This window comes from Scardinius erythrophthalmus, assembly GCF_964197995.2.
Source record: "Scardinius erythrophthalmus genome assembly, chromosome: 1".
NCBI lineage: Eukaryota > Metazoa > Chordata > Actinopteri > Cypriniformes > Leuciscidae > Scardinius > Scardinius erythrophthalmus.
Window position 1 is genome coordinate 70,492,984 of NC_138221.1, and position 19,589 is coordinate 70,512,572.

A 19,589-nucleotide genomic window follows, 5' to 3' on the forward strand; every position below is an offset into this window, starting at 1 on the left:
GGCTATATATGAATATAAAATATTTATAAATGAAGACAAAAATAGCATTACATGTAATATTCACATAGTTGTATCCTTTATTGTGTACATATATTGCACATACATGTTCTTATAAATGTGAATGTATGTTCACACATTCACGGAATGAGATCTCAGATTTCAGGAATCAGATTTATATTATTATGTTATTTAATATGTTTTGTTCATTATTAATATAGTGGGAGATCTGTTAGTTTTTAATGCTCTATTAGTTTTTAATTTAAAAAAGGTTATGTGTGAGTTTTGGGGGTTACTAATGCGCTGAAGAGTAGAGCCTGTGGTTTGGTTGACGATTGGCCGAAAATCATTAATACTATAATTACTATATTTTAGGCTAATAACTTTAGGACATGCAGAAGTGCTTGTGCTATTGTCAACTACATTGAAAATATGAAACAACTTATAATGTAAAAAAAGAAAAAATATATATAAGAAATATATTACATGATATATTTCTCTATGTGTGTTTATGTTGCATGAGTAAATATATAATAAATTACATGTGAAGTACCATATCTGATCACATATACATCTATATATTATGATATACTGAGTTGAGCCTTTGACTGTTCAGTGTGATGTGCTTTCTGAGATCATTATGTTGTACATGCTGTATTTATTGTGCTTGCTGTGTTTACAGTTCGTGCGGTGCCTTCGGGCTTTTGCCCCGCATTGCTGCTTGCAGCTATATTCGCTTCAAAAGTATTTATTTACCTCATCTTATAATTTGTGAGTGGAACTGCATTTAATTTTTCATATATTTATTTCTTAAATGCACATACGTAATCATTAATGGAAACAGAATAGTCAGGAGGCATTAGAATCTTTAAATACTTTATGATTCCCATGATCCCTGCTTGAGTCAGTACTGTGGGAAGTGTGTGGATGAATGGGGGCTTAGTGTGGTTTAGCTTAATAAACCATAACCAGCTGGAAAACAATGAACTCATGTACTGGACTTACTATATAGCACTTACTGATGAACCCTGGCACAGACTGAATATGCGCTCAATATGTCTAAAAATATGTCATTTGTTTTGGAGGTCTCCTACTGTGCTCTGATGGTCAGATGGCTCAGTCTGTTGTGATTGGTCTACTCTGCTCTGATTGGTCAGATGGCTCAGCCTGTTGTGATTGGTCTACTCGGCTCTGATTGGTCAGATGGTCTACTCTGCTCTGATTGGTCAGATGGTCCACTCTGTTGTGATTGGTCTACTCTGCTCTGATTGGTCAGATGGCTCAGTCTGTTGTGATTGGTCTACTCTGCTCTGATTGGTCAGATGGTCCAGTCAGTTGTGATTGGTCTACTCTGCTCTGATTGGTCAGATGACCCAGTCTGTTTTGATTGGTCTACTCTGCTCTGATTGGTCAGATGGTCCAGTCAGTTGTGATTGGTCTACTCTGCTCTGATTTGTCAGATGACCCAGTCTGTTGTGATTGGTCTACTCTGCTCTGATTGGTCAGATGGTCCACTCTGTTGTGATTGGTCTACTCTGCTCTGATTGGTCAGATGGCCCAGTCTGTTTTGATTGGTCTACTCTGCTCTGATTGGTCAGATGGTCCAGTCAGTTGTGATTGGTCTACTCTGCTCTGATTTGTCAGATGACCCAGTCTGTTGTGATTGGTCTACTCTGCTCTGATTGGTCAGATGGTCCAGTCAGTTGTGATTGGTCTACTCTGCTCTGATTGGTCAGATGGTCCACTCTGTTGTGATTGGTCTACTCTGCTCTGATTGGTCAGATGACCCAGTCTGTTGTGATTGGTCTACTCTGCTCTGATTGGTCAGATGGCCCAGTGTGTTGTGATTGGTCTACTCTGCTCTGATTTGTCAGATGGCCCAGTGTGTTGTGATTGGTCTACTCTGCTCTGATTTGTCAGATGGCCCAGTGTGTTGTGATTGGTCTACTCTGCTCTGATTGGTCAGATGGCCCAGTCTGTTGTGATTGGTCTGCTCTTCTCTGATTGGTCAGATGGCCCAGTCTGTTTTGATTGGTCTACTCTGCTCTGATTGGTCAGATGGCTCAGTCTGTTGTGATTGGTCTACTCTGCTCTGATTGGTCAGATGGTCCACTCTGTTGTAATTGGTCTTCTCTGCTCTGATTGGTCAGATGACTCAGTCTGTTGTGATTAGTCTACCCTGCTGTGATTGGTCAGATGCCCAGTCTGCTGTGATTGGTCTACTCTGCTGTGATTGGTCAGATGGTCCACTCTGTTGTAATTGGTCTTCTCTGCTCTGATTGGTCAGATGACTCAGTCTGTTGTGATTAGTCTACTCTGCTGTGATTGGTCAGATGCCCAGTCTGCTGTGATTCGTCTACTCTGCTCTGATTGGTCAGATGGTCCAGTCTGTTGTGATTGGTCTATCACTTACAGCGCGTGTTGAAAACAAAACGTCCATTACCATATATCAAATGGTTTATGTAGGAAGTGAGACTGAAATAACTGATGACTCGTTTTGGCAGTTCAGAATCATTTTGTTTCTTTTAGGAGACAATAACTCCATTTATAGTGCACTTTGATCTTTAAAACTTTGTAGACCTTTTACATTAACAAACAGCTTTATTACACACTACATGAAAGGTTACATCCGAAAAAGCACAACCCCATTTAAACCCAATTACCTTCCTGACGTTGAAGAACCAGAACATGGACGTTATCCATTTTTGTCATACATTTATTTATACATGTTATCCTTCACAAACTACAGAGGGACAGAATTCTCTAAAGAAAAACAATGAAGAGTGAAATAACTTTTTCAAACTAAAACACTGTCCTGGAATTTATAATTTAATAACAATAGTAATAAATATTTGTATAATTCCTGGTAGAATCTATATTAAGAAATGGCTGGGTGGAATGTTCATATGAGATACTTTAATATGTCAAGTGAATTCTGTAATGCCACCTCACATGCAGAAACCACAACCAAAACACATTAACTTTACATTCCAAATACTCTCAATGTGAGACACTTGTGTTAACCTGCATCCTGCAAGACTTTCTCTATCGCTTCGTAAGAGGACCGGCTCTATTTCCACTCATGACATGAATTCATTTACTTCATAGGATGAAGAAATAAACACCTGGAATATCTACTTGATCCTGTTTGCTTTTCCTCCATCCACAGGGGCGTGCACATCGAACATCAGGTCTATTAAAATTCAAAAATAGCTATATACTGAAAAATGACGGATCACATGAGCTCACAGAGTGGTGAAATTCACCGGTTCCACCGAAGGCTTGGCACAAGACAAGAGCCCAAACCGAGCCATCTAATGTGTAAATACAGCATTTCTGAGGTACTGATTACAAGGAGAATCCAAAAAATGATGTCTGAAGTGTGCTAAAATTGAATTTCCATCTTTTCCCTGTTGTCTTTTAGGTAAATCAGACAGTGATAGGAATCTATATGGAAGTCTAATTCTTCATCCACCGACTGAAACTAAACGGGAAAGAAAGCAACAATGACATGATGGAAGATAGTTAAGGTGGGACAGGTATCGTACTCGATGTGACAATCATCCCATGCTAGAGGACTCCGGATTCCTGGAATCATGCAACACTTTTCGCATGCGCCGATTTGCCGACACGCCACATGCACACAGCAGCTGCAGTTCAAACACACAAACTGTATGAGTACATCCACATAGCCCAGTCCGTCTACACACAGCTCCTACACGTACACTATCAGCATAGAAAACATCGCAGAGTTACATATAACAAAGGTTTGCAAACTAGTCTTTTTGGATCATCTAAACATAGAAACCATCTAAGTTAGTAAAAGCACATTCAGTTCTTAGTATAAAATCTGCAGGACAATGTAGGCCTATATATGCTTTCTCTGTATTTACAAAAAACATGGAATATAATGTACCTTAAGTGTGACAGTAAACATTAGCGCTTTACTTAAGAGTACTCAAAGAGCAAATATGCATGATAATCATTAACTAAAAAGATACAAAATATGAGATAAATACCGGAAAGCTCTGTTTGATAAGAACTTCAGAACATGTAATTTAACACGAAGAGCAGGACATAAACACTAGCAGAAAAAGGGTTATATTAGAGGTTATACATAACTGACCTCTCATCCCCCTCAAACATAAGTCACAAAATCATGTTGAGCATAGATAGTGATGATTTAAAATGTCAAAAATATTGTATTTAAAGACCATTAGGAGTTTTTTGCATTGTGGCAAATATGTTAAGACAGTTATGCACACTTTCTCCTCGAATGTTTTTTTAAAACTTAGTTCTCATTATTCTCAGGGATGATTTTCATTAGATTATCATTACTGTTATGAAGTATTGCAGTAAAAAGCAGCACAAACAACAAACACTACCATGATTTGAACTTAACAATGTACAGTCAATTTTACAGTAAAAACCTTTATTTCGCATTTTGCCACAAGAGTTTTTTTTTTTTTTTTTTTTTGCATTTAGGGAAAATAAGCTTAAAGGGGCTATATGGAGAATTCAGAAACGTTTGTTATTAACGACACTGGTGGCCGTTAAGTGAACTGCAGCGTCAACTTACTCGTTCACACGTAACGTACACATGAACGTGATTCAACGCCCCGATATACTCACGGCAAAGTTCTTTCGTTCTTTGCTTGGAAGTAAAAAGAAGTTGGAAATACCTTTACAGTAATATACTGTTAACGAACATCCGTCCACGCTGCTGAGAGCGGTGTTTAGATGAATATGTAAATATGTGCTCTCAATAATAATAATAAAATAAACAGAGAAAACAGCAGTTCAGAAAGCATCTGATCATAACCATGCGGATATGTTTGCACCAGGTTCGCAATGCACCGGCATTACGTCGACAAACAGAGATCTGGCGATGTGAGACTATAGTTTGAATGAATTTCAATTCTTTGCATGACACATTGATATTACAGAACAGAATACCTCTATTTGACATTATCCTGAACATTGTATAAGCACTAATATCATGTGTCACAGAACGGAAATCAGCCTACAGGCTTTCATATACAACCTAGGAAGTCGGGGAAGGTCTTGTTTTTTAAGTTTCATCACAAGCTGTTTACACACTGCCTATAAAAAACTGATTAATACATGAAATTCTCACATATAGCCCCTTTAACAGTGAGTGCTGCAAATGTCACGATGCAAAAAAATCTTAATGGTTTTAAAAAACAGGCTTCGTTTTCTTTAAGCAAAGAATTTCTTGAGTGAAATATGTCCTGAATTTGGTTTTGGAGACCCAGCCTCTACAGTAAGCATGTATTTGGTCTCGTCACATGCTCTTTATGGTGTAGTAGTGCTAGTTTTCTTTAGCATAATATGCAAGATTTAAACCAAAGACCATTTCTGGGCTTAAACATCCATCGAAAAAATTTGATAAATTAAGCATTTAATAAAAATGAACATGCAAGCGGGTACATGGGCCTGCGTATTATCAATAAGGAATCACTCATTTAGAGCAAGAGTAAAAGTTCTGTATATGTTGAGTAAGTAGGAACCAGGCGAGCAGGCAGTGACGGGATTGGAAGTTGTCATGCTAAAACTCGAAGAGCGATAAGGGTTCAAGTTTCAGCCCAAGATAAGGGACACCACCATCTAGTAGGAAATCAATATGCATATATAGAGCTGGATATAAAAACTTTTTTGATGCAGTTATATTTTGGCACTCCTATAACAAGATTTAGATTTACAAATATATAATTCAAGAACATTAGAAATGGCAGTAGAGGACATCAGGAATAGGACACAAAAACCTGTTTCATGTCAGCATGCTTCACACACACTATAATCTGAGGACTGGAAAAGGGGATCGTTCACTATCTCCACCATCAAAAATATCTGTGGATTTTGTAAAATATTCTCAGCCTGAACATAATTTCTATCTGCATCCAAGCATTAGATAAACTGTCATTACTACCCCAGACAGAAACATATTGTTGGCCCAGCCACTGGACCACCACTGGATCTGCCAGATGTGGGCCAGATCTGGGCCGACAATATGTTGTTGTCTGGGACAGTATGAGGGCAAACATTATAGTTCTGTTTAAAAGCCTTTCTGTCTCCTAACCGAGATGGATCCTCATAAAATAATCATTTGTCAGTCTACACTCTTAATAACAAAAGTTCAAAATGCAGTGATTCCATAGAAGAACCATTTTTTGGTTGAAAAGTTCTTACAAGAACATTGATAGAACATTTTAAAAATCTAAAGAGCCTTTTGTGTAATGGAAAGGTTCTATGGATGTTAAAGATTCTTCATAAAACCATCAATGCCAATAAAATGCTCATCAGGCTTTGGAACAGATCATAAATCATCTCCATTAGATATTGCCCTCAAATTCTGAATCTTCTGTCAAAACCACTTCTCCAGTCCTCCCTTCAGTTCAGATATGTTCAGATAAAGGGTATTCAACTTTCTACAAAGATTTGATGAGTTCATTGATAACATGGATGCAGTTGTTAGGTGAGCCTCTTCTTCATCGGGCCGTCTCATACCACGCTGTGAAGCGACGATGGGTGGATGAACTCGGGGTTTATGAAAGAGAATCCAGCAAATTCGCTCTGGTCGATGTTGGCGATGACCAGTTGGTCTGGAGGGGTCAACATGGGTTGCGTGCGGGTGAAGAATTTGTCGAAGTTCTCCGCTGCTTTGCCGCTCTGTGAAAGGAAGGCGAGAAGAAAGACGTGGGTTATTATTAGATTCAATTGAAAAGCTGGCAGAGTGCATGAGAGAAAATTCATTGACGTCACGGGCAACATGTACACTCATATGTCCAGTAAAAGGAGGGTTTTATTGGAGGGGGAATATTCAGGTTGAAATGACGTACCAAAAGGGTCCTTTGAGGGGGCTCTTTTAACCCCAGGGCTCTGCAAACACTCATGGGTGGACACAGTATGAGATGAATCAAATTATACCCCGTTAAAAACTTCAACACACATACAGCATAAACACAGTGAGGGAGGATCAGCACACAGGGTGGGTGGTTTTGATGCGAACACATGAAACGACTCTTAAAATAGTCCAGGCCTTTATCATGTGGGCTCAAATGTACCGAAATGTGTTTCCGCAAGTCAGATGTGAGTAAAAGTGTCCTATCATTGGTCAGATTGCACCGGAATCACCAAACCAAACCACTCTTGAGTTTTCAATCGGACCGAGACCACCTTGTCAAATGATCTTGGACCGATTGTCTTGGTGTGGATTCGAGTGTGATTGCCGTGTTCATATATGCGTAAATTAACCAAACTAAGAGAGAAAACGTGCCAGGTTCCAAATCAAATGCTGAGAAATCATCCTAGAAGTGAGAGAGCTGATCACCAAAACTTTTTGCAGTGAACTGTGGTTTTTTATGATCACTCCTGGATTCTTACAATACATTGGGATCATCTTTTTCAAATGCATGTAAAGGTTTGCACAGCTTTTCTTTTCCCAGACAGCAACATGGTGTCGGCCCAGATCCGGCCCACATTTGGTACGCGTTGAATCTGGGCCTATAAGTAACTTTGCAACTACATTTCAATTTATTCTAACCCTAATCCTACCAGTCTACTAATAATCACCAGAATGTGTTAAAGGGATCATCAAAATAAAGACCCTGTGTATATTCGTAATGCACAATGCAGGTGATCAGTGTACATTATTCTAAAGGGAAAAATGTTTGTCTTCAATACATAATCCACCAGCTCTAAAATGACTTTCTCTTTTAGCTGACATCACGGAAACTTCTTTTTTTGAACCCGACTCCTCCATTCACCGGCCATTATGGCCAATTTTGCATCAACCAATAATTCCTGATGGATCAGATCAAGTCTCACTTCAATGTAAACTAAAACGGGAGCGTGAACACGTTTCATATTGACATTCAGACTGATCTTGCGTCAGTGACCTCATTGGCTGGTCAAGACTATAAACAGTACATTGAGCTGTAACAGTGTGAGCTCTCAACCCCCCATTGTTTCATTAGGCAGGTCACCAACGCCTCCCTTCGCCAATTGTTAACTTCCTGTCATGCACTGAACAAGTGAAAGAAAGAAAATTATTCATTCATCTCAAGGATCTGATAGACTGCCAGACTCACAGTGTGATGTAACTGAAAGTGTAGTCCCCAGCATGCTTTGCATGGGATTTAACAGCCAGAGTAAAAATGTTGAAGTAAAGTATAACTTTTTCTGTTGCAAGATGAGAAAAGTATGTTTAATGTTGAGTTATGTTGGGATTTGGAAGTGTTTCAATTACACTGGGCTACCATTGAGGTGAAAAGTGGAGCTTTTGCTTGACTTGAGGAAGGGTACGATTAGAGTAACTGTCAACTTCTGACAATAACATAGCATTTTCCATTAAAACAGTAATATATCTTAGAAAACAATGCATTCTGGTTAATAACTGTTGTTTTTGAGAAAATAGCCAACAGGAATATACTGTGAATTAACACTGCTCAAAGTCGACACTGAGCGGCTGTCAAGTCAAGTCAAGTCAAGTTTATTTATATAGCGCTTTTCACAACACAGGTTGTATCAAAGCAGCTTCACAGTAATAAATTAGAACAATACATCAATGTTTGTTTCTAGTGGAACGTCTACGTTCGGTAATGCTGATCAATAGTATCGTTGATTGATTAATTCAATTAAATATCCCCAAATATCCCCAACTGAGCAAGCCAAAGGCAACAGTGGCAAGGAACCGAAAAACTCCATCAGGTGACCTAATGGAGAAAAAAAAAAACCTTGGGAGAACCCGGGCTCAGTCGGGGGCCAGTTCTCCTCTGGCGTTTATGAACTAGAGGTCGGATTTAACTGTAGGATTAAAAGTATTATATGAATGCCTGGCTGAAGAGATGCGTCTTTAATCTAGTTTTAAACTGGGAGAGCGAGTCTGAGCAACGAACAGTATCCGGAAGACTATTCCAGAGTTTTGGTGCTAAATGTGAAAATGCTCTCCCTCCTTTGGTGGATCTGGATATCCTAGGTATGACCAAAAGCCTCGAATTTAGTGATCTTAAAGAGCGCGATGGATTATAGGGCGATAGAAGATCGGTTAAATAGACTGGAGCTAAGCCGTTTAGGGCTTTATAAGTCAGTAGCAATACCTTGTAATTAATACGGGACTTTATAGGTAACCAATGTAGGGATGATAAAATCGGTGTTATATGATCATATTTTCTTGATCTAGTTAGAACTCTAGCGGCGGCATTTTGGACTAACTGTAGCTTGTTTATTAAGGATGCAGGACAACCAGCTAATAAAGCATTACAGTAATCTAGTCTCGAGGTCATGAATGCATGAACTAACTTTTCTGCGTCAGAAACTGATAGCATATTACGTAGCTTAGCAATGTTTCTAAGGTGGAAAAAGGCTGTTCTTGTAACATATGAAATATGATTTTCAAAAGACAGGTTGCAGTCTAATATAACACCCAGGTCTTTTACTGTAGAGGATGAAGTAACAGGACATCCTACTATGTTAAAGTTGTATTGTGAGAGGTTTTGTGGGTGGTTTTTTGAACCGATAAGTAGTACCTCTGTCTTGTCTGGATTTAATAAAAGAAAATTATGCGTCATCCAATCTTTTATATCTTTAACACACTCTGTCAATTTGGATAATTTAGCGTTTTCATCTGGCCGTGATGAAATATAGATTTGAGTGTCATCAGCATAACAATGGAAACTAATTCCATGTTTCCTTATAATATTTCCAAGTGGCAGCATATATATTGAGAATAATAGAGGGCCTAACACAGATCCCTGCGGCACTCCATAGTTTACTGGAGTTATGATAGATTTTTCTCCATTTAAATAAACAAAATGGTAGCGGTCAGATAAATACGATCTAAACCAGCTTAATGCTTGTCCTTGAACACCAGTATAATTTTGTAGTCGATCTAAGAGTATTGTATGATCTATAGTATCGAACGCAGCACTAAGATCAAGTAAAACTAATATTGAGATACAGCCTTGGTCAGAAGCTAAAAGTAAATCATTTGTGATTTTAACGAGCGCAGTTTCAGTGCTATGATGCGGCCTGAATCCAGACTGAAACTTTTCATAGGTGTCATTTTCTTGTAAGAAAGAGCCCAGTTGAGCGGACACAACTTTTTCTAGTATTTTAGACATAAAAGGTAGATTTGAAATGGGTCTATAATTTACTAGATTATTCGGATCTAATTGTGGCTGTGTTCAAAATCACACCCTATACACTATTCCCTACATTAGTTCACTAATATAGTCCATTTGACAGAGTGAATTAAAAAAAGTGAGTGAATTGAGACACTGATGAACATTTGATAAGCAGGATGGACAAGAACAGAAAAAAGAGATGAGCAGAAACACAAAAACTACAACTGACTTCAAGCCACAATGAGCGTGAAACCAGTTTACAAACCAGTTTAACATTATTTCTTTCATACATGTACAAATGTTCTTGTTGAGAATTAACATAGATTTAGATGTTGATGTTTTATTGAAAATAATAAAGATTGTAGTCGCCATTATGGTGATCAGTGTTTGTATTTTAATTTACAGGTCGAAGTTTTACAGTGATGGCATCAGTGTACTGGTGACTGGAGAACTGTTGTGACCATCTGTGACCTTAGAAAGTGAGCTGTCATCCAACAACACCAACAGCCTTGGCAAAGCTGACAGACATCATATTCGCACATCATATTCACACATCACATTCACACTCACCACTTTGGGTTTGAAAACAGGCTGTATCTCTCTGTTGGCCAGCCGCTCCCAGTCAATTCTGCGGAAGAAAGCTTGCTCCTTTATATCCCTCTCCCCCTCCGGACCGCATCCGAGACGCTTCGATGGATGCTTCGTCATCAGCTGTGTGTGTGTGGACGAGAAGACAGATTATTAAACCTGAGACCATCTACCTCAGACTCAAGAATGAAAGAGCATCTGTGTGCAGTCAGAAAAATAGGAAGGATAAATATAAAGTATAAACCATTTATATGAATTATTTATTCGTCATTATAAAGTCAAGTCACCTTAATTTATACAGCGCTTTTACCAATATAGATTGTTTCAAAGCAGCTTTACAGTGATTATAGGAAATTACAGTAACAGAGATCGTTTTGGCTTTACAGCAGCTCTAGAATAAAGTTATTGTCCAGATAAAGTTAGTTTTTGATTGATTGATTCACTTCCACTTAAACATTCATACAGAATTTATTTATTTTGAAGTTCCTCTGGGCTCAGGTTGGGAAGCAGACCTCTATCAAATATACTAGAACAATACTAACATTTTCCAATTTGGCTGTGCTAAATATAAAATAAAATCACTTAAATAAAACAAAACATTTTCCTAATGTTCCTAACTAACTAAATAACATAAGTGTCTTATTTAACACTTTTTTAATATAATGTTCATTTATAATCATTAAGAAAAATTACACTGTGACCAAAAGATCATATATAAATACACATTTTAAAGTTTAATGATATATGAAACTATTCTACATTAACTAATGACGCATATTATAATCATGATCTTAGGGGCCATTATCATAAAGTGTCATCACTGCCTTTACTCACTTTTATATCGCCACCATGAATCATATTAATCTTATTGGCCTCATAGGGGAACATAATCAAGCAGAATAGAAATGAAATATTATGATCTTCCACTCATTTCCATGACTTGAGCTGACAGCAATATTAAAGTACACCAGTTATTAATCCAAGCTGAAAATTTAATTCCACCATCGCCTCTGAATTATTCTTTTCTCATATATATACAGGTGGCATCTCATGCATATAGAAATGTGTAGAAATACAGGAGCTGGTGCGGATGTTTCAGGACTGACCCCTTTACAGATGGACACGGCCTCTTTGGACAGGGATTTGGGGTAGGACACATTGTGCTCCATTATGGACTGAAACAGCTCATCCTCGTCCTCGCCATCAAAGGGAGGCTGTTAGAAAATGCAGTGTGATTACATTTCCATGTATGTTCTAGGATAAAAACATATCAATCAAATAATAAACAAGTGCAAACAGTGTCTTGAAAGTTTTCAAGCTTTATTCTAAATGTTGGTAATCTTGAGAGATTACAATAAATGCATCAACCTGTTTGAATTCACACATGCTTTTTTTTCTTAGTCTTAACTAACATTAATATCTTTAAACATGGCAACAGTCTAATATTGTCATATTTACAGTATAGTATTAGAGCAGTCAGAGATTCAACAAACCCATAAAGATGTCTAATATTGTAATATTTACAGTATAGTATTAGAGCAGTCATAGAGATTCAACAAACCCATAAATGATGAATATTTATTTATGAACTTGACATTGAGATCCTTTACATGTACACTAATACGCTGATAACTACCAAAAATCAGTTTATTGAAATAACCCAATTTACCGATTTACATGCAAATCAATAACCCGGCAATGCAAGTTACCGCGTTTAAAAGACTGAGTTATAAAAACTAGCGGTGGTGACGCCATAACCCAAGCATCCATTTATTTCACTTTCATTTTATTATGTGAGTTGTGATATTAAATAAAGCATTAAAGTAAAGCAGCGTGAATCTAGCTGTATCGATCGGTCTATTCTTAAAAACTGATCACCATTATGGTGACATCAAACCAGACATTTTCTATTAAACATCTCAATAAGAGCTTCTGTAGACGTACGACAGAAATAAAGTCAAACTGGTAAATAATAAGCGTAATAATGTGTAATAGCTGGAATTTTTCTGTTCTTGTTGTTCCTTTTCCTTTAGTGTTTCTGCTTGTTAACAGCAGGTGTTCATCAATAATGCTCAACAATCACGTACATATTCACATAATTATCTCATTTCAACACTGCATCAATGTTACTTTAACTCTTTGCAGTGTGAACTACAGGTTTTTTTCTGTGGGGTTGAAAGGGTTAAAGTTGTATTCTTAAGCCGTTCATGATCTAACGGCGATAACGGAAATGGTTTAACGCGTTTACATGACCACACACACGTTGTTATCGGGTTGAGAATGTGCATGTAAACGCACTCATTGATTCTGTGGTACAGGGTTGTGCTCAAAGACCGATTCTCAGTCCTTTTTAAGTGTGCCAGACGGATCATTAGCAGACACCCACACGACTCAATGCAATAGTTTCTGAAGAGGACCAGTGCACCGTTATGATTCCCGAGTCATTCCACAGTCATTTCTTTTTGTATCCTCACAGCAGTGGGTTGATATATTACATAGGGAAGAATGGGGGCAAAAACCTCCCGAGTGAAACACAAGATTGTTCTGTTGGGTAATTGGACCCGGGAGTCAAAGAGAGAGAGATGAGATGTAAACGACGTAACCGTGGTAACCGTTCTGGCAAAAAGTATAGACGACTGGGAAGCACTTTGTATTAATGAATCTCACTGAAATGAACAGAGAATATGCCAGAAGAGACCAATAAAGCAGTTTATTCACCATGTCCGATGCAGAGTGAAGCATACGAATGAAAATTAAAAGTCTTTGTTAATGAAACCGATCCTGCAATTTCAAACTTTTCTGTGTTCTCATCAGAATTCTTATGTACTGTATTTTACGTAAAGTGCGGTTCTACCACACACACACCTTGTGTTTGCATTCACAATGAAATGAACAAAAATCGATCTATGAAAGGATCTTAAAACAAAAGTATTTGCGCATGTAAATGTTACTACTAAATCTTACTGTACAAATACCTACATATAAACAATGAGATCAGGCTGGTGAAATCATGGATATAAAATATGTGAAATATGAAAATAATAATGTTGTAACATAAAATATATTGTATTATATAAAATGTATTCAAATCATTTTGTTTAATAATAATCTCCTTCCAAAGAGTACAAAATTACAGAGAAAAGCTTCCAGATTCTTTCTTAGAAGTGGAACTGTAATAAATATCACACAACAGATATATAAGGTATTGATGCATTATTATAAATGAATGCAAAAATATTTTGATATATACTGATATTTAGTGATTTTATGCAAAGATGCTATACTTTCAAAACAGTGAGTACCTTTTATTTTTATTTTGCAATGTTTTGCATCATATACTTTATGTAATGAGTGGTGGCAGGAGAACGAGGATCTAAGTGCAGGGTTATTAATTAATAAAGTAATATATATATATATATATATATATATATATATATATATATATATATATATATATATATATATATATATATATATATTAACGGGAAACACAAGGAATAAAGAAACAGAAACAGAACCTTGAGAAACACAAGGGGCACTGTTAACCCTTGCTGTAAAAAAAGGCCAAATTCTGACAATATCATATACCATTTTCCATTAAAACAGTAATATACCGTAGAAAATAAAACTAGCCTACAGGAATATACTGTGAATTAACAGTGCTCAAAATCGACACTCAGAGGCTGTTTTCCCAATCACACCCTATCTCATTCACTATTCCCTACATTAGTTCACTAATATAGTCCACTTGAATGAAAAGAAGTGAGTGAATTGAGACACTGATGAACACTGATAAGCAGAATCACTGAAGGACAGAGAAACAAGAAAATAAAAAAGAGAAACACAGAAACTACAACTGACTTCCAGCAACACTGAGTGTGAAACCAGTTTACAAACCAGTTTAACATTATTTCTTTCATACAAGTACAAAAGTTCTTGTTGAGAATTTACAGAGATTGAGTTAATAATAAAGTTTGTTGTCACCATGATGGAGATTAGTATTTGCTTTAGTTGGTCTCTTGTCTCTTGACTGCTTACCATTCATCTCTCTCTGGCTGCTGTATCAGTGAGCTTATAAAGCACATTTGTTGTGGCAAGAAAAAGTCAAGAGGAAGATGATTAGTTATTTTTGACTTTTGTGATTGTTTAACAATCATCCTGGACATGTCTGGTTTTCAGATCCTTCCTGTATATATTCTTTGAATTAATGGATGTTTCATATTTAGCATATTTAATTGTGAATCTACAACATGAAATCAACATTTCTGTAATCAGTTCTTCTGAACAATATCGTAATCATATAGTGCATTAAAACATGTTTAACTCCTGCTTGACTCAGACACACACAGACATCAACAATCAGTATATGAATCTCAACAATGGTGACAATCAAAAGTTTCATGTCGCAGTGCATGCTGGGTTCCAGGATAGTATAAAACTCCCAGCATGCACTGCTGCATGAATAATAATAAAAATATTGCCACCATTGTTGAGATTCATGTGCTAAATTGTGATATCTCTGTGTATCTAAAAGATAGTATAGCTCTGTTATTTTTTGGTTTATGCATGATGTGTTAAATAAGTAATTGTTATTTATTGCTGTGGTTTCACAGTGGTGGTAATGTAACACTTTTGATTGAAGATAAAACTCTGAATGAGTAGGAATGAATTCCTTAGTGAATGAACAGGCAATATGATGATTTTGTCATCATAATCGCAATCATTCATAATCTGTGTGTGTGCACAAGTGTGACTTGCACAAAAACAGCTCAAGCAGCAAAAGAAACACTAATGTTTTAGCATCAGCATCCCAACTAAAGCAAACACTGATCTCTATAATGGTAACTTCAAACCAAACATTTTCAATTAAACATCTCAACAACTTCTGTAGATGTATGACAGAAATAAAGTCATACTGGTTAATACTAAGTGTAATGATGTGTAATGGCTGGAAGTCAGTTGTAGGTCTTGTGTTTCTCTATTGTCTGTTCTAACAGCAGGTGTTCATCACTAATGCTCAACAATCACTTACATATTCACTTAATTATCTCACTGTAACACTGTCTCAATGTTACTTTTTACTCTTTGTAGTGTGGATTTCCCTGTGGGGTTGAAAGGGTTAACAGTGTAAGATAAAAAGACACACCCACAAAATGTATTTTAACAGTAATAAACTGTAAGTTATAAAACAGGTTTATACTGGCAACACTGTTGCCAGTAGTTTACTGTAAAATCTTGTTTTTTGGGTCACCGTTGTGCAGAAGAGTAGAGCCTGTGCTTCAGTCCAGGAGAAGATCTAATAACATTGATGATTTGCTGCATGTTGCTTTATTTAACAGACAGTGACTGTGTAGTTGCTGATCCAGTGGAAATCTCTTTATTTATCAAAACATTTTTGTGGTTTCAAATGAAAGATTTCACAGTAATACTTTGCTCACTTTATTAATGCATTATAAATTTTAGTTAATACTTTTAAATGACAGTTGGTTAATTTAAGACAGTCGGCTTCTGCAAGTGAAATTAGTTAACTCGAGTTTTAGTGCATTTTTACAGTAACATACTGTAGATTACAGTAAATTACTGGCAACAGTGTTGCCAGTATTTTACTGTAAAAAAACCGGTAAGGTCTAACAGTGGGTAATAAGCTTAACAAGACACACATGCAGACAATCATGGGAAAAACTACAGATTGACTACAAAAATGCACATGGGATGGAACGCAGGAAATATGGAAAATTAAAATCAATATTCTGATCTCTGACAGCTTCTTCTCCAGATCCTCCATCAGTGACACTAATATTTGATTGCGTTTTTCTTTTATGAATCAAATCCAGTGAGAAAAGTGATGCTCATTAGATCTGTATAAACGGTATACATAATAGGTATCGGCTTCATCCTACACATTTTTCAGTTATTATGTATATTTTTTTGAATGAAAAATTGTCTGTGAGGACTGAAATACATTTTTGTTGAATTGAATTAAATTGACTTGTTGTCTAACTTCACTAAAAAAAACAATGAGGGGAAGGTAGTGTAAGTCATCCTGGGTCGAGGAATGCGTTTAAGGTTTAATGAGTATTGAACATGGAAAACAAACACGGCTACAAAACTGATACATGAAAATGCAATTCTTGGAAGCAAACCAAAGTCTCAGTTCTGCCTCTGTTGCTCGGAGACCGTGTGTTTGTCAGTTCAGCAGTGTTGATCACAGCAGGGCTGCGATCACAAGTGTTCATGCGAGGACTACACAGAACACTAATTGATTCGCATGTCCACGTACCTGCCCAGCCAGCATCTCGTAGAGGAGCACGCCGTACGCCCACCAGTCCACCGATTTACCGTACGGCTGATAGGCGATTATCTGCGGAGGAAGAGGAAATAAACGTCCGTCATTCAGCTCTCACAGGCTCTTGGGAAACACTATTCAATCTCCATTCATTTGTCAAGAGCACAATGCATGTGTTATCATTGCTCAAGGGGCTATTTTTTGCCATTTGCTGTGTAATAATAGCTTTTTCTCCCTTCACCGGTCCATTTCTGCCCACATATTCAGCACACACACACACTAATGAGTGTGCATAATCACAGGGGAAGCTAATGAGGGCTTTGTTAAGCATAGAGACTGTATGTTTCATGTCACACTCTTCCTCTTCATGTGTGCTTTGGAAATGACTGCGTATAGTTGTGTCGCTTTCCACAAATAGAGAACAAATTGGTGCCCTGTTACTTTTTTAAAAAGCAATAACGTCACTTATGCCATATTCTTTAGAGAGATGACTAGAGATGTGTTACATAAAATTAGCATAGCATGAAAAGTATCTAGTTTAAAGTGCACTAAATGTCTGTCACAGCCTTTTGCAAATCATAAACAATTATATTAATATATAAATTGAAAAACCGGTCAATTTTTTTTAAATTGAGATTTATACATCAAGCTGAATAATTAAGCTTTCCATTGATGTATGGTTTGTTATGATAGGACAATATTTGGTCGAGATACAACTATTATGAAAATCTGGAATCTGAGGGTGCAAAAAAATCTAAACATTGAGAAAATCTCCTTTAAAGTTGTTCATTTATGTTGGCGATTGTGCTGCATTCACTCACAAAAATACATGTTTTATATATTTACGGTAGGACATTTACAAAATATCTTCATGGAACATGATCTTTACTTTATATCCTCATGATTTTTGGCATAAAAGAAAAATGGATAATGTTGACCCATACAATGTATTGTTGGCTATTGCCACAAATATACCCGTGCGACTTGTGACAGGTTTTGTGATCCAGGCTCACATATGTGGAAAGTGTTGTTGCTCATACAAAAATAAAAATAAAATATTATAAAATAATAATTTAGATGAGCAATTGAGAGACAAACTGTCTGTTTTGGTGAGAAACAGGAAGATTTGAGTGTTTGACAACACTGTGTGTGAGTAGAGGAGCAGTGTGACCTAACCACAGTGCAGACTGTCTACCAGCATACACATCAACGGCCTGACCTTAAAAGTCCTCATACACAACAAACACACACACACACATAAACAGATGAACACATAATACTAACTGACTCATACTAATAAAACTGATGTTGTTCCACGCATGATTTTTTCCCCTATGATACAATAGGCTCTGTTTAATAATACTAATTTTGTAAAAACCCAGACAGCAACACAGTGTCAGCCCAGATCCGGCCCACATCTGGTACGCATTGAATCCACATGTACCAGATGTGGGCCAGATGTGGACCGGATCTGGGCCGACACTGTGTTGCTGTCTGGGGTAGTAGTTGTTTTATTATTTTTAATCCAACACCGTGACAATATGTCAAATGTTCCAACATATTGCGCTGTGGTTGTCATGCAAGCGACTTTAGATCCGTCTCATGTCATTTCCCGCTCTTTTTCCACATCATCTCTCGACCGTCCAGAGTCAATAAAACAGCAGAGAGCGTGGTGCTGAGCGTAGATGTCGATCATGTCTTCTCCAGCTCCTGTTTCCAAGAGCAATTATTGATCTACAATTGTTTTTAGCACAGAAGGCTCAATATATCTGATTGTTTCTTCATTATCATTTGTCTAAAGTCAGCATGTCCAATAAAGTTGTGTGACAACAACACAACGAGCGCAAAGAATAGAAAGCACTTTAGGCTTTGTATTTGAAGTACCACGGATCTGAATTTGGTAGATCATTTGGTGAGTTATCACCCCAAGTTACCATTGTGTAAATGCAACAAGAACAGCAAAAACATGTTCAATGACATTGAACACACTTTGAAACCGCAGCGCGCAAACTTAGAATAAACAGACGCAAATATAGTTATCGTTATAGTTATCGTTCTTGGTGTAAACGGGCCTTTACCATCCCAGACAGCAACATAGTGTCGGTCGAGATCCGGCCCACATCTGGTACGTGTGGAATCCATGTGTGCCGGATCTGGGCCGACACTATGTTGCTGTCTGGGTCATGACATCATCATTGCACCACAATACTTTTTTTTTAAAGGTTTTTCCCAAAAAGCGACAGCCACTTTTGAAGTCTTAGGGCCCTATCTTGCACCCAGCGCAATTGACTTTGTACACCGACGCATGTATCATTCCTATTCTGCACCCGACGGCACAGCGGACTTTTCCCTCCACAGACGCACGCCGGTAAATTAGGAAATTAACTTGCCGGGGGCGGTTCAGCAAAAAGAGGAGGCGTGTTCCAGCGCAAACGTTCCCTGGTGCTATTTTGCAGTTTCAGAAAACAATTCCGCCACTGACCAGGAGAAACCTCGTCTAAAGTCAGTGGCGCATGTTATTCAGATGCTATTTTAAGGGCGCATGATTGGCCATAATCAATGTAGCGTGAGCA

General features: G+C 37.4%; 1 protein-coding gene across 3 annotated transcripts in view; it reads right to left on the reverse strand.

Moving 5' to 3' along the window:
* Positions 1 to 4,416: 4,416 nt before the first annotated feature.
* The window catches only part of prkcab (protein kinase C, alpha, b), a 197,520-nt gene continuing 182,347 nt past the window's right edge, over positions 4,417 to 19,589 (reverse strand). The window contains exons 14-18 of one of the 3 annotated variants that reach the window (XR_014030079.1): positions 17,011 to 17,091; positions 11,837 to 11,944; positions 10,713 to 10,853; positions 6,046 to 6,687; positions 4,475 to 5,978 (exon numbers count right to left, since the gene is read on the reverse strand). Coding sequence is in view for 2 of the 3 variants with exons in the window: in XM_081363977.1 (XP_081220103.1) it covers positions 6,520 to 6,687; positions 10,713 to 10,853; positions 11,837 to 11,944; positions 17,011 to 17,091 (498 nt within the window). In the remaining variant the exon portion in view is untranslated. Of the gene's footprint in view, positions 6,688 to 10,712; positions 10,854 to 11,836; positions 11,945 to 17,010; positions 17,092 to 19,589 lie in introns of all 3 variants that reach the window. The other 2 variants (XM_081363977.1, XM_081363976.1) reach the window with 2 other exon arrangements.